The sequence below is a fragment of the Periplaneta americana genome, chromosome 3, assembly GCF_040183065.1.
Source record: "Periplaneta americana isolate PAMFEO1 chromosome 3, P.americana_PAMFEO1_priV1, whole genome shotgun sequence".
Classification (NCBI taxonomy): Eukaryota; Metazoa; Arthropoda; class Insecta; order Blattodea; family Blattidae; genus Periplaneta; species Periplaneta americana.
Genome location: NC_091119.1, coordinates 22116002 through 22143458, shown reverse-complemented (window position 1 = coordinate 22143458; position 27457 = coordinate 22116002). Strand labels below are relative to the sequence as shown.

At 34.7% G+C, this 27457-nt stretch overlaps 1 protein-coding gene and 1 long non-coding RNA gene across 4 annotated transcripts in view; one reads left to right on the top strand and one right to left on the bottom strand.

The window, feature by feature from the left end:
- Positions 1 to 18854, top strand: part of LOC138695846 (uncharacterized) — a 379837-nt gene extending 360983 nt beyond the window's left edge. Inside the window, exon 4 of the long non-coding RNA XR_011331198.1 lies at positions 18720 to 18854. This is a non-coding gene — a long non-coding RNA (uncharacterized lncRNA). The remainder of the gene's footprint in view (positions 1 to 18719) is intronic.
- The window catches only part of LOC138695845 (E3 ubiquitin-protein ligase SIAH1-like), a 67300-nt gene continuing 41749 nt past the window's right edge, over positions 1907 to 27457 (bottom strand). For all 3 annotated transcript variants that reach the window (XM_069820127.1, XM_069820125.1, XM_069820128.1), the window contains exons 2-3: positions 18714 to 19111; positions 1907 to 5772 (exon numbers count right to left, since the gene is read on the bottom strand). In XM_069820127.1, the coding sequence (XP_069676228.1) occupies positions 5271 to 5772; positions 18714 to 19111 (900 nt within the window). In that variant the 3' untranslated portion in view covers positions 1907 to 5270. The remainder of the gene's footprint in view (positions 5773 to 18713; positions 19112 to 27457) is intronic.

Here is a 27457-nt window from a genome sequence, read left to right as displayed (position 1 = left end):
AAATAAATTATTTTACGCTTTTTGAACAAATGATTTTTTCCTCTTCACCTTAAAAGCCGGGTCGACCTGGTTCGCTCAGTTGGTATAGCGCTGGCCTTCTATGCCCGAGGTTGCGGGTTCGATCTCGGGCCAGGTCGATGGCATTTAAGTGTGCTTAAATGCGACATGTAAAAATCTCCTGCGGGACAAAATTTCGGCATACTGGCGAAGCTGATATAACCTCGGCAGTTGCAAGCGTCGTTAAATAAAACATAACATCTTAAACGCCAGCAATAAAACAAATCAGGATACAATTGCCAATCTATGAGCATCAAACAGTGTAGACCAGCCCTGGGAATAAGAAGGGAAGTGAAAGGGATGAAAAAAGCCTTGCTCATGTCCTTTTTGCTTACACGCCCTATAAACAAGCGCCCAGTGCATCAGTGGTGAATTTTAGGCGACCAGTGAGAGCCGAAAATTCGTATAAGCTATGATGTCCACCTGATACAATCCGTCACTGACCTTTCTGCTTCCTCGTACAGCATCAAAACATTACTGTCTCAGGCGGGGAATGTGGAATGGAAAGTTAAGGGGTAGTCTGTAGTGGTTCAATTGAGGTAATAACGCCCAAGTCTGGTGTAGACTGTAGATCAGTGATGTCAAAGCAAGCATATTTTTCTGACCTCGACGTCGTGCACGGGCAGCAAGCGCTAAGTATGGAAAGAGGAAGGGTTGTGTATATGAATAAGCAACCTGTTGGATTAAGAAAACAGTGGTGCACAAACTTCAAACGGAACGTGAAATTTTATGTCATTATTTTTATATGGCTTCTTTCTGTTTAATATTTTCTACATTGTCTGTAAAACAAAAGTACTAGCACTTGTGTTTTAAATCTTAATAACATAATAGAGAGTTAAGGAGGAATATTCACTTAAATTCCATAGCAGTATAATATTATACTGTATTAAGTGGATGAAACACATCATTCATAAAGAAAGTGATATTCCAAAGAAAGAGATTGAGATGACATGATACGTTGGAATTTATACTGATGGTATCTTTAGCCTTACAAAAGTGATCAATAAACTAATCAAAACAATATTACAGTACAAAGCAAAGTTACCCAGGTACTGTATCTATTTTATTTTATTTTTTATTTTATTGGGTTATTTTACGACGCTGTATTTGTTTTAAGTGTAACTAATATTACATTACAAAACTCTTATCGCATTATGCTTTTAAGGTGATATTTGTGAGCAACTTCCTATCATCAGAATATTAAATTATTTTCTCAAAATCTGCTGAAGCTATAGAGCTGACATATTTACAACACATGGGCACGTATCTTTTGCTTATGATATAAACAGCAGTTGCTTTGTTAATTCATTTCCTTACAAACAATTTCCATGCGAATATTTTCAAAATTTTCCATACACTATCTTCAGTAATACGTATATACGGTATATTAGATTTACGAAAACATTCTGTAAGGCTACTAAATAAATAGTCCTGTACCTGAAAATTTCACTTTTTTATGCGAAAAGTTGAGAAAATATTTCTTTTGAATAAAAAAAATCAAACTTGTGAAAAATGAGCATTAAAATTAAAACTTACATTCTTGTAATGCACTTATACTTCTCAGGCAAATCTAAAAATTAATATGGATACAGTTTTAATAAGTTCTCTTCCCTTTATCTATTGAATCAGTGCTGGCCATCCCTGAATATAGCTCGACCAAGCGGCATATACCACCTCTTTCGTCTGTCTCTTTCCTTTCCGCTGTAAAGCGCTCAGGCTCTCCTGGGCTCTAAAGCGCGCGCTTGCTCCTGCGGGCATCAATTGACATGCCTGCTGTAGATGATGCATAAATATCCCCGCTGAAAGAAAACACTGCCAAAAGCTCGGGCACTTCAAGTTACAACAGGAATTTTTGAATAAAACAATAAAATTATTATTGCACAATAAAAAGGGCATGTCACTAGTTGACACATGACAATTAAAAATTCCTCTGAGTCGTCCTGTTACAACCACGACCCAGTATCTCATACTCATAAACTACATTATTAATTACTTAATCAGCAAAAAATTAGTTATTTTACCCTACTTACTGTACGAGTACCAACTCCAATCCTTGCAGGAGTTACTGGAAGATGAATGTTACAAAATTGTAATTCTCTGAGAAAATAACTCCTCTCTGTGACAGATCAAAGCTTTATATCAAATATCCCTCGATGCTAAGGCAGAATAGGAGTTCGCTTGCATGTCTTGACCTCATAGGGAATAGAGAATACCAACAAAAGATTGAATTGTTCCTCTTGAAGGCGAGACAGATTAGAATTTCAGCTGTTGAAGTTTGTGATACGAACTGACGAAGGGATAATGGTATCTACCCAATTATACACTTTTATGAATGTTTTAGGTTAGGATACTATTATATAATGTGTTTTTGTGCCATTTTCATATTATTAATCTGTGTGTTCTTTTGGATAGTGGTTGGATCTAATCGTAGGTGAGGGGGGTGAAACCTACAAAGTAGAACTTGTTTTACCCAGCACGTACGGTCAGAAGACCCGTGCATTGAATATAAGAGAAAATTCTGATAATATAGTACATCTGTATGTATAATATTGCTCATTAAATCCAATATCAAATATGAGGAGTTCACTGCAAGAATGATGGATGTCATTTGGAACACATTTTGCAGGAGACGCAATTGAAAGTTTGAAATGTTTAGCTCTCAAAGCTTAACTGTGATTTTCCGATCATTACTGGACAATGACTATCAGTGTTAATGCCATATAACTCTGTATGTACATGCTATGCATTGACAGTCTTGGTCCATTTTCGACAAGAAAGTGACATCCATCATTCTTGCAGTGGACTCTTCATATGCTTTTCTCCTGTTGAATTGATGAATCTACATTTCTCTTGATATCGGTTCATTTTATAGCGCTTTTAAATATTTAAGTATCACAAAAGTTTAAAACTTAAAAACAACATATATTACCATTTTAACAGTATTTTAACAATTTAAAGTTTCAAGAATTTAAGATTTAAACATTGATGTTTAGATGAATCAGTGTATCAGTGGACAGGTGAGCAGACAAAACTGCAGATATTGCTCAGATGAGAAACCCACACTAGTTTTTAGACAGAGACAAACACACACAGTTTCACTAAAGAGTTAAAGTATGGGAAGGCATTCTAGGATGCAGAGTATTAGGTTTTTTGACGAGACACTTAAAAGTAACTAATACTGTATTCGGACTTTTTTTCTTGCCGTTCTATACTCAGATTCTCAATATCAAAATATACCACACGATTTAATTTGACTATATTGTTCAATTCGAAGTTATACTCACATTGTAACATTATGCAGTAAGAAATTGGGCTCATGATTCTGAATAACGCTAATGAAACAAGATTATACAATGAGAAATAGAGTCTGCAATTCGAAATTACACTCATTATGTTACATTATAGTACAGTCAGAAACAATGTTCGCCGTTAAAAATGACGGTCACCAGACAACAGCACGCAATGAAAAATTATTCTAGCTCACTGAATAAGAGTGTAGAGTTGGAAATTGTAATCATATGTATCAGTGTGCAATAGAAAATAGTTTATTAAGCAACAACAAGCAGTAATAAACTACACCCATTTGACAATAGTTTCAGTGATAAATTATACTCATTAGACATTACAAAAATGTTTATCTTTGGGAAAAATTGTAAAATATAGGCCTACAACAATATATCATAGGCGATAAATTGCAATAATCAGTGCAAATGAGAAACTGTGGACAATCTGCCGTGATTAAGGGGAGAGGATGGTATTTTTTGGTGAAAAATTAGTAAATTTTCAAAAACAAATTCCTTAAAATACTCTGTGATATGTGTGGAATGCATAACATAACATTTTGTGGGTATTTGTGCCCTTATCGGATGTTGAGTCGCTATTTTAAAACGTCCTGCGTTATGGATTTTTAATTCACTCGGCCACTTTTATTGTTGTTTCCGGTAAATTAAATTTTCAAAAAAAAAAATTTCTTTAAAATACCCTTTGATATGTGTGGAATGCATAACATAACATTTTGTGGGTATTTGTGCCCTTATCAGATGTTGAGACGTCATTTTTAAACTTCCTGCGCTATAGATTTTTAAATCACACGCCCGCTTTTATCGGTTTCCAGTAACTTCATTTTTTTTGCTACATTTCCGGACAAAAATGGATATAATTTCTGGACTATTAAAGATGCATACATGAAATGTAGAACACACATTCTTTAGGCTATTAGGAAATTTTTCTCTGTAACAGAATTTTGTAAATTGATTTCATTTTAAAAATACGTCTGTTTGTTTGCAAAAAAGGAAATCAGAAAATTGTTATTAAATTTAATTGTTTATTTTACAAACGTATTTAGTATTTATTTATTTAACCTGGTAGAGATAAGGCCGTCAGGCCTTCTCTGCCCCTCTACCAGGGGATTATAACTATAATATGAACAATAAAATTACAATTAACATTAAATTTACAATTACAATCACAATAAAAATTAAAGTACGACAAGATTACCTGATTAATGAAAGCTAAACATTTTATCATAGAAGTTAAGAACAAAGAATATTTTTGTATTTACTGAATTACAAATTAAACCTACAATAACAAAAATCTATAGTAATGAAATTACCGGATATTGAAATATTTTGTGATAGATTAAGAGAACTATTTACAAGAAACCATGTCTGAACGAGTCTCAATTACTGATCAAGTGCCTAGTAAGTTTACGTTTGAATTGAATTTTATTTCAACTGTCCCTGATGCTAGCAGGTAACGAATTCCAGAGTCTTGGCAGGGCTATTGTGTAAGAGGGTGAGTATGAGGACGTAGGGACTAATATCAAAATTCTGTTACAGACAGTTTGTAGAACATACTTTTGCAAACACATTGTAAAAAACTGTTTGAATCTATCTTTAAAAACGGTTTAGATATATCGGTTTTAGTACAAACCTGCATTGGGTTTTTTTTTTTTCAAATTTGGGCCCCCAAATTTTTTTTTTTCAAAATATTTTTATTTGGTTGAGTTTCCACAGCTATGAGCTCTCTACATACAAAAAATTAAAATTTTACACCAAATAGGAAAAAAGTTTTTAAAAATACCATCCTCTTCCCTTAACATCACTCAGTGGACAACAGCATACAGGGGCAAAAGAAATAAAACAAAGAGTAGTTGAGAGGATACAACTGGAAAGCTGTACATAGTCTGGGTAATAAGACAGTTGATCACGGTGTTAGGAATCGGATGTCTTCCCATCAGTGAGTGCAACGCTGAAATTAAATCGTAGGATCTCATCGTCGCCTACAAAGTGCTTCAACACACGAAGAGAAACACACAAACAGTCCTCATTCTTAAACACTTCATCGATAATTTCCGTGTCCATGTGAGTATTTCTGCTGAAGGAAAGTTCACTACCGCTGGAATTTGCACAACTAAATCTAAAAATGTATTTGTATTTTTCTGCTTCTTCCATCGGACCGATATACTGTACTGCTGCATAGAACTTGGACTTGGAACTATCTTTCTCATGATGGAACCAGAAGAGTTCTCCAAATGCCACCACGAGTTGAGTAGTGAGACCGTGGTCGTAGGTATGGAAATTCTTGATTTTGCAGGAGTTTTCTTCTATAAGCACTAACGTGTTCTTGTGCGTGTCTTGCACGTGGTTCAGTATCTGCCAGCGCCTTCCGAGCCAAGAGCAACCGACTGGTTTCCCAGGTTCACAGTCGTATAGTCTGGAAAACACGCAGAAATGTTCGTTAAAGTATTTTTATTAATTCCATAGTCAGTAGGAGAGAAAGCAAAACTCTAGACTCACTTTGGAAGTTTCAGTAATATACTCTGGCAACATCGTGTATTCGTAGACCACTGTCTAGTTTTTTTTTTTTTGAGAAAAAATTAGAAAGAGAGAGAACTAACCATTTAGTGTACTTACTTACTTACAAATGGCTTTTAAGGAACCCGAAGGTTCATTGCCGCCCTCACATAAGCCCGCCATCGGTCCCTATCCTGAGCAAGATTAATCCAGTCTCTATCATCATATCCCAACTCCCTCAAATCCATTTTAATATTATTCTCCCATCTATGTCTCGGCCTCCCAAAAGGTTTTTTTCCTCCCAACTAACACCCTATATGCATTTTTGGATTCGCCCATACGTGCTACATGCCCTGCCTATCTCAAACGTCTGGATTTAATGTTCCTAATTATGTCAGGTGAAGAATACAATGTGTGCAGTTCTGCGTTGTGTAACTTTCTCCATTCTCCCGTAACTTCATCCCGCTTAGCCCCAAATATTTTCCTAAGCACCTTATTCTCAAACACCCTTAACCTATGCTCCTCTCTCAGAGTGAGAGTCCAAGTTTCACAACCATACAGAACAACCGGTAATATAACTGTTTTATAAATTCTAACTTTCAGATTTTTTGACAGCAGACTAAATGATAAAAGCTTCTCAACCGAATAATAACAGGCATTTCCCATATTTATTTTGCGTTTAATTTCCTCCCGTGTGTCATTTATATTTGTTACTGTTGCTCCAAGATATTTTAATTTTTCCACCTCTTCGAAGGATAAATCTCCAATTTTTATATTTCCATTTCGTACAATATTCTGGTCACGAGACATAATCATATACTTTGTCTTTTCGGGATTTACTTCCAAACCGATCGCTTTACTTGCTTCAAGTAAAATTTCCGTGTTTTCCCTAATCGATTGTGTATTTTCTCCTAACATATTCACGTCATCCGCATAGACAAGAAGCTGATGTAACCCATTCAACTCCAAACCCTCTCTATTATCCTGAACTTTCCTAATGGCATACTCTGGAGCAAAGTTAAAAAGTAAAGGTGATAGTGCATCTCCCTGCTTTAGCCCGCAGTGAATTGGAAAAGCATCAGATAGAAACTGACCTATACGGACTCTGCTGTATGTTTCACTGAGACACATTTTAATTAATCGAACTAGTTTCTTGGGAATACCAAATTCAATAAGAATATCATATAATACTTCCCTCTTAACCGAGTCATATCCCTTTTTTAAATCTATGAATAACTGATGTATTGTACCCTTATATTCCCATTTTTTCTCCATTATCTGTCGAATGCAAAAAATCTTATCAATAGTCGATCTATTACGCCTAAAACCGCACTGATGATCCCCAATAATTTCATCTACGTACGGAGCTAATCTTCTCAAAAGAATATTGGACAAAATTTTGTACGACGTCAACAAAAGTGATATTCCTCGAAAGTTACCACAGTTGGTTTTGTCCCCTTTCTTAAAAATAGGCACAATTATGGAACCATTTAGTGTAATTTCTTTAATTAGCTAGTATTCTGTAGCTAAAAATGTTCTTAATTCCATATCTGCTTCGTACAGATTTTTTTTTCATTTTTAACTACAAAATTACTTTGAAATATGTATGATAAGTACTTTCTTGTGTTAAATTTTAACGTACCTTGTTAACATGTTTCGACCTATTTTGGGTCACCTTCAGAACTGGTCGTTGTTGCTCTTGGCGCCTCGTTTCCTGTGAAGGTGCGTTCGTAGTGTAGAGTCAAAGAGTGTATGTGTTTTGAAATTGAGTTTGTGTTGAGAATATCGTTGGGGTGTGTTTTCGTGTGTCTGTATATTTCGTATTGTTCTAGAGCAGCCGTGGCGAAAAGGCCATGGTGCGCCGAGCCACTGTGTAAGCTGCAACGTGCATAGCACCCATGGAGGGAGGCGGACAACCGAAGTGGAAGTTTATGTTTAGGACGTGCAACGAAGAAAGAAATGAACAAGAAAACATAGGACACATTATCACAACCTAAAATTAACTGTCTTCAGAATGTCTCTGCGACAGAGTTTCAAAATCAGGAATTATGTCACTTACTGCCAATCGTAGTTGATCACGAAGGTATTTGTCTGTCAGTCGTGATCTAAATTTGATTTTTACTATTTTCATTGTTGAAAATAATTTTTCACAAACGTAAGTTACAGCGAACATGGCTTCAACAGAGCAAGCGAAAGAACGAAGCTTCAAATATTTATTTTTTTCCAAAGATTTGAACAGTTCAATATCTGTCAAGTCCTTACATCTAGCTTTCATTTAACGTCACATTGTAAATCTGTGAGTTTAAATTGAAAATCTAACCGCATTATTCGTACATCTGCTGTAAAAGAATCGAAGTACAGAGATGATAGTAATAATAATAATAATAATAATAATAATAATAATAATAATAATAACACTTAACCTTTTAATGTTTCATCAGTAACATGTAGTAACTTATAATGCCGTTTTATGTTATACAACCGTTTTCCTAGTAATATTTGTGAACAAATCATACATTTAATATTTTCATCATATTGTAAGTAAAAGAATGCATCCTCCCATCCTACTTGAAACTTTCGTTTTTATAGAGGTACATGGTTTCGAGAGAGATATTGCGACGATACGCCACTCGCAGGTCCGAGACAAATACAAATAGAACGGAGTTTGACTCCAGTGAGTGAGAGGGTGGGGGTTGTAGGTAGGAAGCGAGAGAAAAGCACTGCGAGCCACAATGTGCTCGTGAGTCGCATTTTCGCCGCGGCTGTTCTAGTGTGTTGAGTTTCTGGCTTTTTGGTTGGATGTGTAGTATTTCCATGTCTGTGATGATGTCTCTGTAGGTGTGGTTGGCATTTGTGATGTGTTCTGCATATGTGGAGGTGTTTTGTAATTTTGTTATGGCTATGATGTGTTCTTTGTAACGTTTAACGTTAAAATTTAACACAAGAAAGTTCTTATCATACATATTCCGAAGTGATACAGTGTTAAAAGTTGTGTAATCAAGATGTATATACAAAATTACATTTTCCTTAGGTAGCCTGGATGGCATTCGTGAATCCGACGCTGGCAGGTGGGACATCCAGCCTGAATCCCTGACAGAGCCAGGTCCCATTGGCAGACGAGTAACTTGATAAGCCCCAGGGGCCCGGAGCTCGAAGCCCTTCCTGTATTTATTATTTGTTTATTTAATCTGACAGGATTAAGGCCATAAGGCCTTATCTTCCATCCTACCAGATAGCACATATAAATACAAAAAAGAAATACAGACGCTGATGAAAATAATACAAATTAAATTAAAGCCCTATAGAGGGTCAACAGGATCAAAAGAACACTATAGAGCTCTCATCGAGCTAATACAAGAAAAAAAAAAAAAGAAAGAAAAACAGAGATAGCAATGATCATCATCATCATCATCCTTCACGAATTAGGCCTCTGTAGACCTGTTTCGGCCCCATCTAGCAGTCTTCTTAAAGGTCTTCCTAGTCGACGATGTCCTCTAGGTTTATATTGCATCATAATTTTTGGGATTCTTGAATTTTCCATTCTTCTTACATGATCTAGCCAATTGAATTTGTATCTCCTAATTTTTTCTTCTACTGACTCTACTTCTAATTGTTCTAAAATTTCTTCATTCCTTTTTCGGTCTAAAAGAGTATATCCTGCTGTCCTCCTGAAAAATTTCATTTCCGTTGCTTTGATTCTGTTCCTGTTTTTTTTCTTTAATGTCCAAATCTCGCTTCCGTATAAAAGGGAGGGTAATGCTAGTGTATTATATACTTTTATTCTTGTAGATTTTTGTACTAATTTAGCTTTTAATGTATTGTTTATTATTCCTAGAATTTGTGTAAATTTGGTAATTTTCTTGTTCACATCTTTTTCATTTTGATAAGATGTTTCACAACCCAGATAATTGAAATTTTGCACTTGTTCGAGGCATTGGTTATTGTGTATTATCTTACTTCTGACTGGGTCTTGTCCTAAAAATGCCATTACTTTTGATTTTTGTGCTGAAATTTCCATCCCAAATTCTTTTAATATTTTATTTAATGTATACAATCCTCTTTGTAAATTAACCTCTGAATTGGAAATTATGACTTGATCATCGGCATAGAGTAAGGTATTTAATGTTAGAGTACAGCAGTATAAGGACAGATAGCAATGATGATAGTGATAACTGATAATAATAATAATAATAATAATAATAATAATAATAATAATAATAATAATAATAAATACATTACATATCAATTGCCAATTTTACAACAGCATAGTTACAATATTTACTATATGTCATGGGTTAAGCAGAAGTAGCGCAACCTGACATGTGTTCAACAAGCAATTCCATGAACTAGAATGTGATGTTTTAATTTAAATTTGAATTTTGATATTGTCCGACAGTCTCTGACATGGTCAGGGAGAGAATTCCAGAGGTATGGAATAAATATGCTGCAAGATAATGAGTAGAAGGATGTACTGTGCAGAGGAATAGAGAGAAGGTACATGTTCCGGGTTCGAGGTAGTGAAAGGTAAACAAAACGAGATGCTAGGTAAGAGGATGTGGAGGTGTGGATGATTTTAAATAGTAATAAGAGAGAGTTAGTCTGCGTCTGAAGGCTATACCACTTGCTACATTATACTTTTTGTTACTTAATACATTGCAATCTGTGGTTTGATAATAGTTTTAGTGGAATAAAGTTAGTATATGAAAACAGTTCAAAATATACTAACCGCATATTTCATCAACGATCTACATAGCAATTGATCCAACAAGTTATCAAAAATTATTGACTTATAAGGTACACTGACGTTCAAAGATATCTGACTCTACTAATCGACAGTGATTGATAATTTGATGGTGTAAGTGTGGCTTCTTTAGATATTGCTTCTATGAATAGATGGCGAAGATAATAGTCACTGTTGCCAACCATAGATAAATATACCCGTGTTATAGAATTCAATTTTTCATCTCATCCTACCGATTGTATAACAACACTGAGTTTGGGTGGAAACCTCGATGTTGTGTATTAGAAAAGTAATTTATGCTTAATCTACATAATCAGTTTTCCTTATATTTTTAACGGCTCCCAATAATGATGCCACCTATTTAGAACTATGGAACTCTTTCAAATTTTGTCAATTTTTCATATCTTTGGTTCTGACTTATCCCGTGACTGGAAAGTTCGCTTATACGATCATAAAATCGTAGGACGAATACCTTTGAACGTCAATGTACGCTGACGTTCAAAGATATCTCACTCTACTAATCGATAGTTATCAACAATTTGTTGATTTTTTTTTAATTGGTGGCACTTTATATGCCTGTTCCAATAAGTTCCAGGTCTCTTATGGACCCTTGCCTTTCGCAGTCGTATGGCGAAATATGATTATGTGACATTGACGTTTTCATCTTCCTTTTATCTTCATCAGTGATGGAGATAGGTGAGCTGAGTGTAGCAGGTGGAGGGTGATCACTGAGTTAATTCGTGCATGAGAGAGTTGATGTGAGAATGTAACTTTTCCAGATATTTTTTTTCGTAACATTCGAACGTAGTCACTAAATAAACTGATGTTGAGGTCTCTGTACAATTGATTTTTTTATGTAAGTGTGTCTTCTTTAGTTATTACTTTTATGAATAGATGGCGAAGGTATTAGTCAGTGTTGTCAATCGTATAAAAATATACCAGCATTATAGAATTCAATTTTTCATACCACTATACTGATTGTAAAACAACACTGAGTTTAGCTAGAAACCGCTGATATTGTCATCAATTACGAGAATAATTTATGCTTAATCTACATATCATTTTCCCTGCCACTTTGTGACGCCCCAATGATGGTGTCACCTGTTGAGAATTAGCGGAACTCTTTCAGAGTTTGTCATTTTTTTTATCTTTGGTTCTTACTTATCCCGTGTACATTGACGTTCAAAGATATCTGATCCAAAGACCCAAAGATATAACAAGTTTACAAACTTTGAAGTAGTTCGGCTACTTGTCAATAGATAGCACTATTATTGGGATGCTAAAAAGTGTTGGGGAACATGGTGAAGGAGATTAAGTACACATTATTCTCATAATTGTCAATATTGTAAGCGATTTTCCGCTAAACCTAAAGTTTTTTACAATCATTAGAGGGGGATACAATTTTTAATTCTATAATGTACTATTGGCGACACTGACTTTATCTTTGCCATCTACTCATAGAAGTGGTAATTTAAAAAGCCACGCTTACACGAACAAATTATCGATCTCTATAGATTAGCAGGGACCAGGTATCTTTGAACGCCGGTGTACTAGATGTACAGAAAAGGATACAAAATGTTAGGAGCACTTCTGTGAAAAACTGCTAACTATGAAGGCTCCAGAAAGTTGTCTTCTCTAAAATGTACCTCTATATTCGCGGAGCTGTTAACACAATAGGCGCACTCGTGTAAAAAAGTTGAAAACTATGAAGACTGCAGAAAGTTCTTTCCTCTAAAAAGCACCTTTATATTGGTGCAGCTGTTAAGTAAATAAGTACACTTCTGTGAAAATCTTTCCAAACTATGAAGACTGCAGAAAGTTGTGTTCTCTAAAAGTAGGCCTACATTATAATATACTCGTTGAGCTGTTAACGAAATTCCAAAATTCTGTTGTGATTAGTAAATTTGAAGACAAACTCCTTACTTACTTACAAATGGCTTTTAAGGAACCCGCAGGTTCACTGCCGCCCTCACATAAGCCCGCCATCGGTCCCTATTCTGAGCAAGATTAACCCAGTCTATATCATCATATCCCACCTCCCTCAAATCCATTTTAATATTATCCTCCCATCTACGTCTCCCACACATGTATTATAATCCCAATATGTACAAAAAAAAGTGATAAGGAATTTATGAAATACTTCGGATCACGTGAAACGTATTCATTCTTGGTATATAGTTTTTAGCTCAGATAAAGTTTCAATTGAGAATTCAATAAATACTACCGCAAGCAGGATGAGCACGCTCTAGCCAACAATTAGATAATGAAGAGAGGCATGATGAAATAAAAAGAGACGATTTGCGTGGAAAACTAAGAGACACAAATTTCATCATAAAAATTCTGATTCCATGACACCTCGAGTAAACTCTTCGTATCAAAATTTTACAATTTTCTCTCATGTAGGTCGAATGTAAATGTTTCACAGTTAAAAAAAAAATGTTAAAATTAATGCAGTTCATACTATGCATTTCGTTTGCCAAAATTAAACCAAGGATTTAGATTGTGTGTGATCCAATAGTGGCAGTTTACAAGATAAAGCAAAAGAGGAAGGTGTCGGTACAAATGAGAATGTCCTGTTCAACATTTATGTATATATACTTACTAATGTACTGAAATGCCTTAAAATATTTATTATTTAATCAGCTACATATTTTTAAAATAATATTTTCAGAGAAATATCAAGATTCTCTTACGAAACATGATAAAATGATTTACTGAGAATGCATCGAGAACTCTGAATAACGTTTCCCATTTCTGATATTGTTAAATACTGTATCATCACAATTGTCATCATTGACATAATTATCATTATTAACGCCATGATCGTCACACATCAACAACATTATTACCGTTATCAACACCATCATTGCCATAATCAATAACATTATCATTATTAACACCATCATCGACACCATCAAAAACATTATTATCGTTATCAACACCATCATTGCCATCATCAATACCATTATCATTATTAATACCATCATTATCATAGACAATATTATTATCGTTGCCAACACCATCATTGTCATCAACACCATCATTACCATAATCAATAACATTATCATTATTAACACCATCATTGTCACCATCAACAGCATTATTATTGTTATCTTCACCATCATTGCCATCATCAATATCATTATCATTATTAACACCATCATCGTCACCATTAGCGCTGGCCTTCTATGCCCAAGGTTGCGGGTTTGATCCCGGGCCAGGTCGATGGCATTTAAGTGTGCTTAAATGTGACAGGCTCATGTCAGTAGATTTACTGGCATGTAAAAGAACTCCTGCGGGACAAAATTCCGGCACATCCGGCGACGCTGATATAACCTCTGCAGTTGCGAGCGTCGTTAAATAAAACATAACATTTAACATCGTCACCATCAACAACATTCTTATGGTTATCAACGCCATCATTGTCATCAACACCATCTGGTCATCACCAATAACATTATCATTATTAACACCATCATCGTCGTCATCATCATTATCATTAATACATCACCTTCACAACCATAGCGAAGTTGATTTTTAAAATATCAATGAGAAACAATTTCTTTGACATTTCGCAATTATTTTATTATATAATATACATTCCATTGTAAGATCAATTTAAATGCTCTAGAATCATAACTCACAGTATCCAAAAAAAATTATTCTTGAATAATTCATAAATTATATGAAAAAAACTATTTTACTTTAAAAAGTCATTAATATTTATAATTATAATAGATGCCATATTTAAAATAATTACTGTCTAATGGTAGTTAGTGAGATGTAAGTTTTTGCTTAATTGCAAAAAAAAAAAAAAAAAAAGTTTTGGATGGATATTCTGAGTTATGATTCTAGAGGAATCATTTTTCTCCATATCTAGAAGGTTTACGCAAACTGTTGGTTCAACTAAGGAGAAATTATACCGAATATAATTAAATGTTTTACTTTATGCCTTTTAAAATTTAATTTCCTTTATTATAATCATTAGTTCTGCATCTACGAATAATACCGATATAAACAACAGTAATTAAGTCAACAATGGAGCCAATTTAAAAAACATGGGAGGAAATTTTGAATGAATAATAAAAATTGGGGAAACAACCATATATTTAAACATGAAAGTTCCTTTTGAATTTGGTGAACTGTGTACCATAATCAATAACAAATTACAGGTTCTGTACCCCCACATGTCACAGCTATTGATTGACAACACGTTGGGCAAAGAGCAGCTTGTATACGTGCAGACAGATGACGTTTCAATCACAAGCCTCGTCACTTCCGAAACCGCTGGTTCAAACCCAGGCCGGAAGTTAGGAAGTTGTAGATTGATTTTATATCCAAGTGTTATAGATGTAAGCGTTTATTTTTTATTTTTATAAAATCCTACGATAGAAAAGGGTCATTAACTCGTTATCTAGTTAGTAAAATACTGATTTCATATTAGGAACATCCGAAGTTCGATTTTCAAACAGAAAATTTCACATTTTATTTATTTCTGACTATATATGGAAGTTAAGATAATTATTAATTATAATATCGCGAACAGTCGATCACAGAGTCTTATCGCAAATATGCATTTTCACCTTTAGATGCTCAGACATTTATATTTTGTTACTAGTTTGGCAAAGTTCCCTAGTTAGGGATAGATTTTCATCTCCTAGTTTGGGAAGATTCCATAGATAGGGATAGATTTTGATCTCCTAGTTTGAGAACTTTCGCTAGTTAGAATCATGTTCTGATCTACTAGTTTCGGAATGTTCTCTATTAAGATTAAATTTTGATCTCCTAGTTTGGGAAGGTTCCTAGTTAGGGATAGATTTTGATCACCTATTTTGGGAAGATTCCCTAGTTAAGATCATGTTTTGATCTACTAGTTTGGAAATGTTCCCTAGTTTTGATTAAATTTTGATCTCCTAGTTTGGGAGGATTCCCTAGTTACGATCATGTTTTGATCTACTAGTTTGGGAATGTTCCCTAGTTATGATTAAATTTTGATAACCTAGTTTGGGAAAGTTCCCTAGTTAGGATCATGCTTTGATCTACTAGTTTCGAAATGTTCCCTAGTTAAGATTAAAATTTGATCACCTAGATTGGGAGGATTCCCTAGTTACGATCATGTTTTGATCTACTAGTTTGGGAATGTTCCCTAGTTATGATTAAATTTTGATCACCTAGTTTGGAAAAGTTCCCTAGTTAGGATCATGCTTTGATCTACTAGTTTCGAAATGTTCCCTAGTTAAGATTAAAATTTGATCACCTAGATTGGGAGGATTCCCTAGTTACGATCATGTTTTGATCTACTAGTTTGGGAATGTTCCCTAGTTATGATTAAATTTTGATCACCTAGTTTGGAAAAGTTCCCTAGTTAGGATCATGCTTTGATCTACTAGTTTCGAAATGTTCCCTAGTTAAGATTAAAATTTGATCACCTAGATTGGGAGGATTCCCTAGTTACGATCATGTTTTGATCTACTAGTTTGGGAATGTTCCCTAGTTATGATTAAATTTTGATCACCTAGTTTGGAAAAGTTCCCTAGTTAGGATCATGCTTTGATCTACTAGTTTGGGAATGTTCCCTAGTTATGATTAAATTTTGATCACCTAGTTTGGGAAGGTTCCCTAGTTAGGATCATGTTTCGATCTACTAGTTTGGGAATGTTCCCTAGTTAAGATTAAAATTTGATCACCTAGATTGGGAGGATTCCCTAGTTATGATCATGTTTCGATCTACTATTTTGGAAATGTTCCCTAGCTATGATTAAATTTTGATCTCCTAGTTTGGGAAGGTTCCCTAGTTAGGATCATGTTTTGTTCTGCTAGTTTGCGAATGTTCCCTAGTTACGATTAAAGTTTGATCATCTATTTTGGGAAGGTTCCCTAGTTAAGATCATGTTTTGATCTACTAGTTTGGAAATGTTCCCTAGTTATGATTAAATTTTGATCTAGCTTGGGAAGGTTCCCTAGTTAGGATCATGTTTTGATTTGCTAGTTTTGGAATGTTCCCTACTTACGATTAAATTTTGATCACCTAGTTTGGGAAGGTTCCCTAGTTAGGATCATGTTTTGGTCTACTAGTTTGGGAATGTTCCCTAGTTAAGATTGAAATTTGATCACCTAGATTGGGAGGATTCCCTAGTTACGATCATGTTTTGATCTACTATTTTGGAAATGTTCCCTAGCTATGATTAAATTTTGATCTCCTAGTTTGGGAAGGTTCCCTAGTTACGATCATGTTTTGATCTGCTAGTTTTGGAATGTTCCCTAGTTACGATTAAATTTTAATCACCTAGTTTGGGAAGGTTCCCTAGTTAAGATCATGTTTTGATCTACTAGTTTGGGAATGTTCCCTAGTTATGATTAAATGTTGATCTAGCTTGGGAAGGTTCCCTAGTTATGATCATGTTTTGATCTGCTAGTTTTGGAATGTTCCCTAGTTACGATTAAATTTTGATCACCTAGTTTGGGAAGGTTCCCTAGTTAAGATCATGTTTTGATCTACTAGTTTTGGAATGTTCCCTAGTTACGATTAAATTTTGATCACCTAGTTTGGGAAGGTTCCCTAGTTAAGATCATGTTTTGATCTACTAGTTTTGGAATGTTCCCTAGTTACGATTAAATTTTGATCACCTAGTTTGGGAAGGTTCCCTAGTTAAGATCATGTTTTGATCTGCTAGTTTGGGAATGTTCCCTAGTTACGATTAAATATTGATCACCTAGTTTGGGAAGGTTCCCTAGTTAAGATCATGTTTTGATCTACTAGTTTTGGAATGTTCCCTAGTTACGATTAAATTTTGATCACCTAGTTTGGGAAGGTTCCCTAGTTAAGATCATGTTTTGATCTACTAGTTTGGGAATGTTCCGTAGTTATGATTAAATTTTGATCTCCTAGTTTGGTAAAGTTCCGCAGATTTTCGTCTGTTAGTTTGAAAAGTATCCTAATTAGAGTTAGATTTGATCTTTTGGTTTAGAAAGGTTCTCTAGTTAGTATTCCAAGATTTATTGAATAAGTTAATGTACGCCTGCTGGTCTGTAGGACTCTCTCATATGATGCATGATATCCTGCACTCAGAACTTCTTGACAACCTGCTATACAGTACCAACAAGTGTGCGAGTATTCAAGGAAATGTAGATTTTGATTTGCTAGTTTCGGAAGGTTACCTAGTTAGGACGATATTTTGATTTGCTACTTTCGGAAGGTTACCTAGTTAGGAATAGATTTTGATTTGCTAGTTTGGGAAGGATACGTAGTTAGGAATAGATTTTTATTTGCTAGTTTGTGAAGGTTACCAGGTTAGGAAGAGATTTTGATTTGCTAGTTTGTGAAAGTTACTTAGTTAGGACGAAATTTTGATTTGCTAGTTTGGGAAGGTTACCTAGTTAGGAAGAGATTTTGATTTGCTAGTTTGTGAAGGTTACTTAGTTAGGACGAGATTTTGATTTGCTAGTTTGGGAAGGTTACCTAGTTAGGACGAGTTTTTGATTTGCTAGTTTGTGAAGGTTACTTAGGAATATATTTTGATTTGCTAGTTTGGGAAGGTTACCTAGTTAGGAATAGATTTTGATTTGCTAGTTTGTGAAGGTTACTTAGTTAGGACGAGATTTTGATTTGCTAGTTTGGGAAGGTTAGTTAGTTAGGACGAGATTTTGATTCGCTAGTTTGGGAAGGTTATTAGTTAGGAATAGATTTTGATTTGCTAGTTTGTGAAGGTTATTTAGTTAGGACGAGATTTTGATTTGCTAGTTTGGGAAGGTTATCTAGTTAGGACGAGATTTTGATTTGCTAGTTTGGGAAGGTTACTTAGTTAGGACGAGATTTTGATTTGCTAGTTTGGGAAGGTTAGTTAGTTAGGACGAGATTTTGATTCGCTAGTTTGGGAAGGTTATTAGTTAGGAATAGATTTTGATTTGCTAGTTTGTGAAGGTTACTTAGTTAGGACGAGATTTTGATTTGCTAGTTTGGGAAGGTTATCTAGTTAGGACGAGATTTTGATTTGCTAGTTTGGGAAGGTTACCTAGTTGGGCATAGATTTTAATCCACTAGATTTTGATCTGCTTATTATGGAAAATTTCCTAGTGAGTATTCCAAGGCTTATCGAATAAGCTAGTACCTGCATACTTGCCTGTAGGAGCACTCCCTCATGTGGTCCACGACATCCTGCACGCAGAACTTCTTGACCTCGCAGCCCACGTCACGGTTTCCGCAGCTCTCCATCATGAACTGCTCTGCCAGGGTCTCCAGAGCGACGTTTCGCGTCAGCAGGAAAGACTGTCTGCAGGTGGGGCAGTTGTCGAGACGCGGTCTGCACTTCGAGCACGTGTTGTGCCCGTTTCTGCATAGTCGGATCGGAGCCGACATCTTCTCGAGACACACCGGACACTCCAGTAGGTTGGGCAGACATTGGTTCAAACCATCCTCAATGCTTGTTGTGCTTTTGAGTGCCCTACAGTTCAGTCCGCTGTCCGCCATCCTCAAGATTTTTGTTTGTCTTCTCCCTGGTAGATGTTTGTTTTCCGTCCACTGTGAAGAAAATGTTATTTATAAAATTACTACGTGCTGTGGCTCAAATTGTAGCAAAAAATATTGGACCAAAGTTTGATTTACGACGAAAAATGAGATTTCAGTATCATTGCATGGTCCTTGCGTTGTGTTTTCATCGTAAAGAGTTTGTGTGTAACGATGAACCAAAAGATTTACGCATATCATATATATATATATATATATATATATATATATATTATTTTAATGTACCGAAGTATATATGATATTTCCATGCAGATATTCTGCGTCATCATATGATGAAAGAGTAATGGAACCAAGCCCCTACAGTCTCGGCTGCGCCAAACGAGGAAACCGGGGCAAATTGAACGCTGCGCTTGCCGCCATATTGTTGGAGAGCAGACGCATAATAGCAATACGTAAATCACGCAAATTAACGCTGTGATGATCTAAAATTGACAGATTATGGCCATTTTCGACATTTAACGTAAAATTAGGACGAAATAAAGATATTCAAAGTTTCATTGATATGTGTTAGAACATTAAAGAAAAGGAAATACGTACGCAGCAATTTATAGAAAACATACTGATACATCCATAAATAGGCCTACACAATACACATTATAGATTGTATAATTTTACGATAATCAGCAAATTGTTAGGTTTCAGAGACTCTAATAGTATATTAACATATATTACTCTTAGATCACAAGACATAAATACATGCACCTTGATTACACAAGTTCTTATTATAATCAAATTCTTAAGTGAAATAAATATGTGATAATCAGTATAGACCTGTTGTTAAGTTTTAAAGAATCGAAAATTATATTACTGATACTTCTAGACCACAGGACATAGGTAATCTGGCAAAATATAATGTGCGAAGGTAGCCAAATTACATTGAATTCATTCTTCAATTGATCTGTATAGCGCTAAATGCGCTGATCGATCAATAAATCATTTTAAAAAATCTTCAATTAATAAAGGGAATGCTATCAATTATAAAAAGTATCGGTACCTAATACATTGCAAACAATAGGTAATTTGAAGACCTAAAAACTAAACAATCACTTTATGCAAGATAAAAAAAAAACACATTTTTATGTGTGGATTTTTTACATATTGTATTTTTATTTTAAATAAATAAAATAGATATATTATCATTGCTTGCGGAGTGATGGTACATAATTTTTATGCACATATGTAATATCAATAAGATGCCATTCCTTGCTTTTGTTAATAAAATATATGTCCGGCAAAATAATGTAAAAGGTTATTTATAGGTGAACTCTAAATCATAAGTTCACAAAGAAGGCTTAGCTATTATAGCTATTTACTTATTTATTTATTTATTTATTTATTTATTTATTTATTTATTTATTTATTTATTTATTTATTTATTTATTTATTTATTTATTTATTTATTTATGTATTTATTTATTATCTGTATATTTATTTATCCATATATGGATCTTGAATGAAAGTTTATAATCTTGCAGATAAATTCATTTACATAATAAAAACAAAAATGTATCTTTCCACTAATGTTTTAACATATGATGTGTAAGTGTAAATAATTCACTCAGTGTGATTTCTCTACAGTCTGATAAGTATTCTTTATTGTCGTAAACTACTGATTGATTTTAATTATATTAATATTGTAACAACAGAGATAATATTATATCGTACCTTTTGCAAATGGCTTGGAAAATTAAACAGGGATGGTATTATCGCCACGCTCTCATGGTTAACATTCGGCAGGTCTTTGAGCGGCCTCATGCACTAACATTCGGCAGGTCTTTCAAATTTAATTGTATTATTGTTTTCAATTTCTTCCATTATTAAATGACACTTACTTGTCTAATCCACGTGGACTAAAACCGAGGTTGCAATGTCTTGTGCTGAGGACGAACATTAAGGTATGTGATTAAAAATTATTATTAAAGAGTTATTATTAAGAGTTAAGAAAGCCAACATAACAAACTAGTGCTTATTCTTATCGTGGAAGTAGACGTGACAACGTGACGCTTAGAGTGAAACCTACAGAGCAACAATCGGGCGGCAAAATTATGTTTTAAAAGCACACCGCACGTTACTGTATGATGCCGACATGTTAAGCATGAGTCCGCGGCGATAATATATCATCTTTCAAAATTCTATTGCCATTACTTTCACACTGTTCACTAAAAACACCCGAGACAAAACAAAGGACAAGTATGACAATCGTGTTTACCGCTCTATTTCTACCAGTAGCATGGCGGCGTAAACATGCGCAGACTGGTTTCAATTTTGGACAGCACACCAGCGCTCTGTGTGAGTCTAGTATACTATTATAACGTCTTTGAATGGAACGGGGAAAAATTCTCTCCGGTGCCGGGATTTGAACCCGGGTTTTCAGCTCTACGTGCTGATGTTTATCCACTAAGCCACACCGGATACCGGATGATATGCGTAAATCACTTCGTGATTTAAGACGGCGCTTATTCCGTCGGATCCCTGCCAATTAGTCACTCATAACGAGTGCACCTCAGCACATGTGTGGACTTCGGTCCTACGTTCATAGACATCTATGACGTAGTGCAGAGGGCGGCCACTAGAGGGAACCCAAGAGTTGGAACTTAATCTGAGACGATTCTGTCCGACACCGGGATGGGTATCCGGTGTGGCTTAGTGGATAAAGCATCAGCACGTAGAGCTAAAAACCCGAGTTCAAATCCCGGTGCCGGAGAGAATTTTTCTCCGTTCCATTACTCTTTCATCGTAAACTGTTTAGAGTTTAACAGTCGTTAAATTTTCTAACAATACTTGGAAAAACCGGCCATATGACTATTGAAAATTTAACTCTTCATAACACTTGTTATTTCTTGTCCTTTACGGAAAAAGTATTTTTTTCTCATCTATTTGGCTTCAGATAGTAACTTAAAAAATGGCTTTTTATTTCCGTCCGTAATTTTATCCCTAAATTAAATTTATCACATGTAATATTAATAGGTCTAACCAGGACATTATTTTGTATTATTGTTTCCGTTTACATTAAGAATTAATATATTATACAGTATTATTAGATGAACAGTAGGCCTATGAAAGCAATAATAGTCACAGAAGTAACATTTTAAGTCTACAAAACAATGTCATTACATGAGAATACTGTGGAAATACCCATTGTCCTTCTTCTGAATAAAATGTCCTCCTTTTTGCATCATTTTGTCCTCCAAAGATATTTTCACATCTGGTCATCCTGACCGAGGAAGACTTGTACGAATTTGTAAACAAGGACGACTATCAGGACACAAACGGCAAACTGACACTGTTCCCCGTTAAGGGAAGAGGATGGTATTTTTTGGTGAAAAAATGAGTAAATTTTGTGCCCTTATCGGATGTTGAGACGTCATTTTTAAACTTCCTGCGCTATGGATTTTTAAATCACACGCCCGTTTTTATCGGTTTCCAGTAACTTCATTTTTTTTTGCTACATTGCCAGACAAAAAAGGATATAGTTTCTAATCTATTAAAGATACTTGCATGAAATTTAGAACACATATTCTTTCGACTATTAGGAAACCTTTCTCTGTAACAGAATTTTGTTAATTGATTTCATATTAAAAATACGTCCGTTTGTTTGCAAGAAAGGAAATCAGAAAATTATTATTAAATTTTAATTGTTTATTTTACAAACGAAGGGACTAATATCAAAATTCTGTTATAGACAGTTTGTAGAACATGCTTTTGGAAATACATTGCAAAAAACTGTTTGAATCTATCTTTAAAAACGGTTTAGATATTGGTTTTAGCACAATTCTGCATTGGGTATATTTTTTTCAAATTTGGGCCCCCAAACAATTTCTTTTTTCAAAATATTTTTATTTGGTTGAGTTGCCACAGCTATGAGCTCTCTACATACAAAAAAAAATAATATTTTACATCAAATAGGAAAAAGGTTAAAAAAAATACCACCCTCTCCCCTTAAAATAAGTACAGTGCATATTCCTTTCAGTTCTTCAGTAAAAAATCTTGGCATTCACATGGATAATAATCTAAACCGGGACATGCAAATCACAGAAACCTACAGAAAAGTATATTCTATTATCAATGTGTTAAAAAGGATAAATGTTCATCTCCCCTCTTGTTTAAAAAATTCCCTTGTGCAGACGCTTGTATTACCCTATTTTGACTATGCCGACATTTTACCGACTGACCTCTCCAGCGACAACAAAACAAAACTTCAACGTGCTCATAATTTGTGTGTACGTTTTGTAAGCAATGTTCATAAATATGATCATATTACCCCATCCCTGGAAGCAATAGGTTGGCTTAAACTAGATCAGAAATAGTAATATGCGTTACAAGAGCGGTATGTTGAAGTTTTCATGTTCGAGGAAAAGTTTGAAAAAGCAAAACGTAGTTGAGCTTTTTTAATTTCCGAGAATTGAAAGAAAACATACCGCTCGTGTATCGTACATTATTTTGTGCGAAGATCGTTTACTACATACCTGAAAGAGGAATTTCTAATTAGTTGCAATGAAATCTCCATCTTGGTTTCTGTTCAATGACGGAAAATTTGCAAAACAAAAATATCTATCTTCAACATTGTTGCTTTAAAATGTTTTCTGTGTTTACTATTCTCCAGCAGGCCGTGATATACGTCTGTCTTTTTTTTACCCCAGTCTATAAATGCGAACTGAAAAACAAACGGCTTCCTTAATGTTACATGCATCACGAATGCAGTAACTTTAGTGGAGTTGTAGAGTTTAGTTAATTTTTGCAAATATTTAAAAACAATAATTAACAGTGAATTTAGGTGAAATTGCAGTGGTAAGTTTCCAATTTATAATTATTACAATATTGAACGTCTCTAAAAATAATATGTTAAAAGCCTAAAGCAGTAAAATCAATATGTCACTTAAGCGGTAAGAAGATGGAAATTGTTATATGTGTTCGGTTGGGAATACTCAATGTGGAATTTTAGACTTACCGCGGATTGGTTTTGTGCGGAAACCAAGCAAATACGCACTATCTCGCACAAAAGTATATTCTATTATCCATGCGCTGAAAAGGATAAATGGTCATCTTCCCTCTTGCATAAAAAGTCCCTTGTGCAGACGCTTGTATTTCTCTATTTTGACTATGCTGACATTTTACTGACTGACCTTTCCCACACCAACAAAACGTAACTTCAACGTGCTCATAATTTGTGTGTACGTTTTGTAAGCAATGTTCGTAAATATGATCATATTACCCCATCCCTGGAAGCAATAGGTTGGCTTAAACTAGATAAGAAAATAAATTTACATTCACTTCTCTTTTTCTTCGAAATATTGAACTCTTCTATTCCTGTCGTCTCACTTCACTTACCTTTCTTCCAACCATAATCTGAACACACGCTATCGCCATGAAACAACAAACAATCCCATCGCACTTCCTCATACTCATCCTCTTTCACAATAGCCCTGCCAAGACTCTGGAATTCGCTACCTGCTAGCATCAAGGTCTGTCGAAATACAATTGAATTCAAACGCCAAATTACTAGGCACTTGGTCAGTAATTGAGACTAGTTCAAACATGGCTTCTTGTAAATAGTTCTCTTATTCTAGCACGAAATATTTCAATATCCGGTAAGTTCATCACTTACTTACTGGCTTTTAAGGAACCCGGAGGTTCATTGCCGCCCTCACATAAGCCCGCCATTGATCCCTATCCTGAGCAAGATTAATCCATTCTCTATCATCATATCCCACCTCCCTCAAATCCATTTTAATATTATCCTTCCATCTACGTCTCGGCCTCTCTAAAGGTCTTATTCCCTCCGGCCTTCCTACTAACACTTATTGTCTAGTTTCAAAAATAAATTAAAATTGCACTTTTTGAATTAGATTCCTTTCAGTTATAAGCCCTTTTCTCTGCCATGGTTTTGTAAAAATATAATAATAATAATAATAATAATAATAATAATAATAATAATAATAATTTATTTTAGCTGGCAGAGTTAAGGCCGTAAGGCCTTCTCTTCCACTCAACCAGCAGAAAGTGTATATACATATGCATGAACTTATAGGCTATATATTTCTTTTTCCTTCTTTTCCCCTTTTTGTTCTCTTTATCAGCCGATGAATTTATTATCATAGCCTTTTTATCGTGAATTTTATTTAATTTTCGTATTTATTTTCTTTTTTATTATTATTTTATTACATTCTATTTTGATATATTCTTCCTTACATTTTTCCATATTAACCCTTTGTATTAAATGAGTTGCTTTCACTATATTCCAATGTATTTTACTTTCTTTTTTATTATGGTATTATTTTCATGTTGTTTAGTGTCGATTTTATTATGCTATTATTATTATTATTATTATTATTATTATTATTATTATTAGTTTTTTTGCAATATGATAGTGCTCTGTTCTTTAACTTTTTGTTAAATTTTAACTGCTTGTATAGCCTACTTTGTGATCTGGTAGAGTGTAAGAGAAGGCCCCTATGGCTTTAAATCTGCCAGTATAAATAAAGAATTATTATTATTATTATTATTATTATTATTATTATTATTATTATTATTATTAATTACTTACTTACTTACTTACTTACAAATGGCTTTTAAGGAACCCGAAGGTTCATTGCCGCCCTCACATAAGCCCGCCATCGGTCCCTATCCTGTGCAAGATTAATCCAGTCTCTATCATCATACCCCACCTCCCTCAAATCCATTTTAATATTATCCTCCCATCTACGTCTCGGCCTCCCTAAAGGTCTTTTTCCCTCCGGTCTCCCAACTAACACTCTATATGCATTTCTGGATTCGCCCATACGTGCTACATGCCCTGCCCATCTCAAACGTCTGGATTTTATGTTCCTAATTATGTCAGGTGAAGAATACAATGCGTGCAGTTCTGTGTTGTGTAACTTTCTCCATTCTCCTGTAACTTCATCCCGCTTAGCCCCAAATATTTTCCTAAGCACCTTATTCTCAAACACCCTGAACCTATGTTCCTCTCTCAGAGTGAGAGTCCAAGTTTCACAACCATACAGAAGAACCGGTAATATAACTGTTTTATAAATTCTAACTTTCAGATTTTTGGACAGCAGACTGGATGATAAGAGCTTCTCAACCGAATAATAACACACATTTCCCATATTTATTCTGCGTTTAATTTCCTCCCGAGTGTTATTTATATTTGTTACTGTTGCTCCAAGATATTTGAATTTTTCCACCTCTTCGAAGGATAAATCTCCAATTTTTATATTTCCATTTCGTACAATATTCTGGTCACGAGACATAATCATATACTTTGTCTTTTCGGGATTTACTTCCAAACCGATCGCTCTACTTGCTTCAAGTAAAATTTCCGTGTTTTCCCTAATCGTTTGTGTATTTTCTCCTAACATATTCACGTCATCCGCATAGACAAGAAGCTGATGTAACCCGTTCAATTCCAAACCCTGCCTGTTATCCTGAACTTTCCTAATGGCATATTCTAGCGCGAAGTTAAAAAGTAAAGGTGATAGTGCATCTCCCTGCTTTAGCCCGCAGTGAATTGGAAAAGCATCAGATAGAAACTGACCTATACGGGCTCTGCTGTATGTTTCACTGAGACACATTTTAATTAATCGAACTAGTTTCTTGGGAATACCAAATTCAATAAGAATATCATATAATACTTCCCTCTTAACCGAGTCATATGCCTTTTTGAAATCTATGAATAACTGATGTACTGTACCCTTATACCTACTCCCATTTTTTCTCCGTTATCTGTCGAATACAAAAAATCTGATCAATAGTCGATCTATTACGCCGAAAACCGCACTGATGATCCCCAATAATTTCATCTACGTACGGAGTTAATCTTCTCAAAAGAATATTGGACAAAATTTTGTACGACGTCAACAAAAGTGATATTCCTCGAAAGTTACCACAGTTGGTTTTGTCTCCCTTTTTAAAAATAGGTACAATTATGGACTCCTTCCATTGTTCTGGTACAATTTCCTTTTCCCAAATAGCAAGTACAAGTTTATAAATTTCGCTATATAATGCACTTCCACCCTCTTGTATTAATTCTGCTGGAATTTGATCGATACCTGGAGACTTGTACTTTTTCAGATTTTCTATCGCAATTTCGACTTCTGAAAGCGTGGGTTTGGGTAAAATGGCTCAGCAGTTTGTATTTCAATTTCGTCCCGATCATTTCTATTTGGCCTATGTACATTTAGTAGTTGCTCAAAATAGTTTTTCCATCTGTTTAGGATTGATGGAGAGTCTGCAAGCAAGTCACCATTCTCATCCTTGATCACGTTTACCCTTGACTGATATCCGTTCTTAAATTCTTTTATACCCTTATATAAATCTCGAATGTTTTTATTCTTACTATTT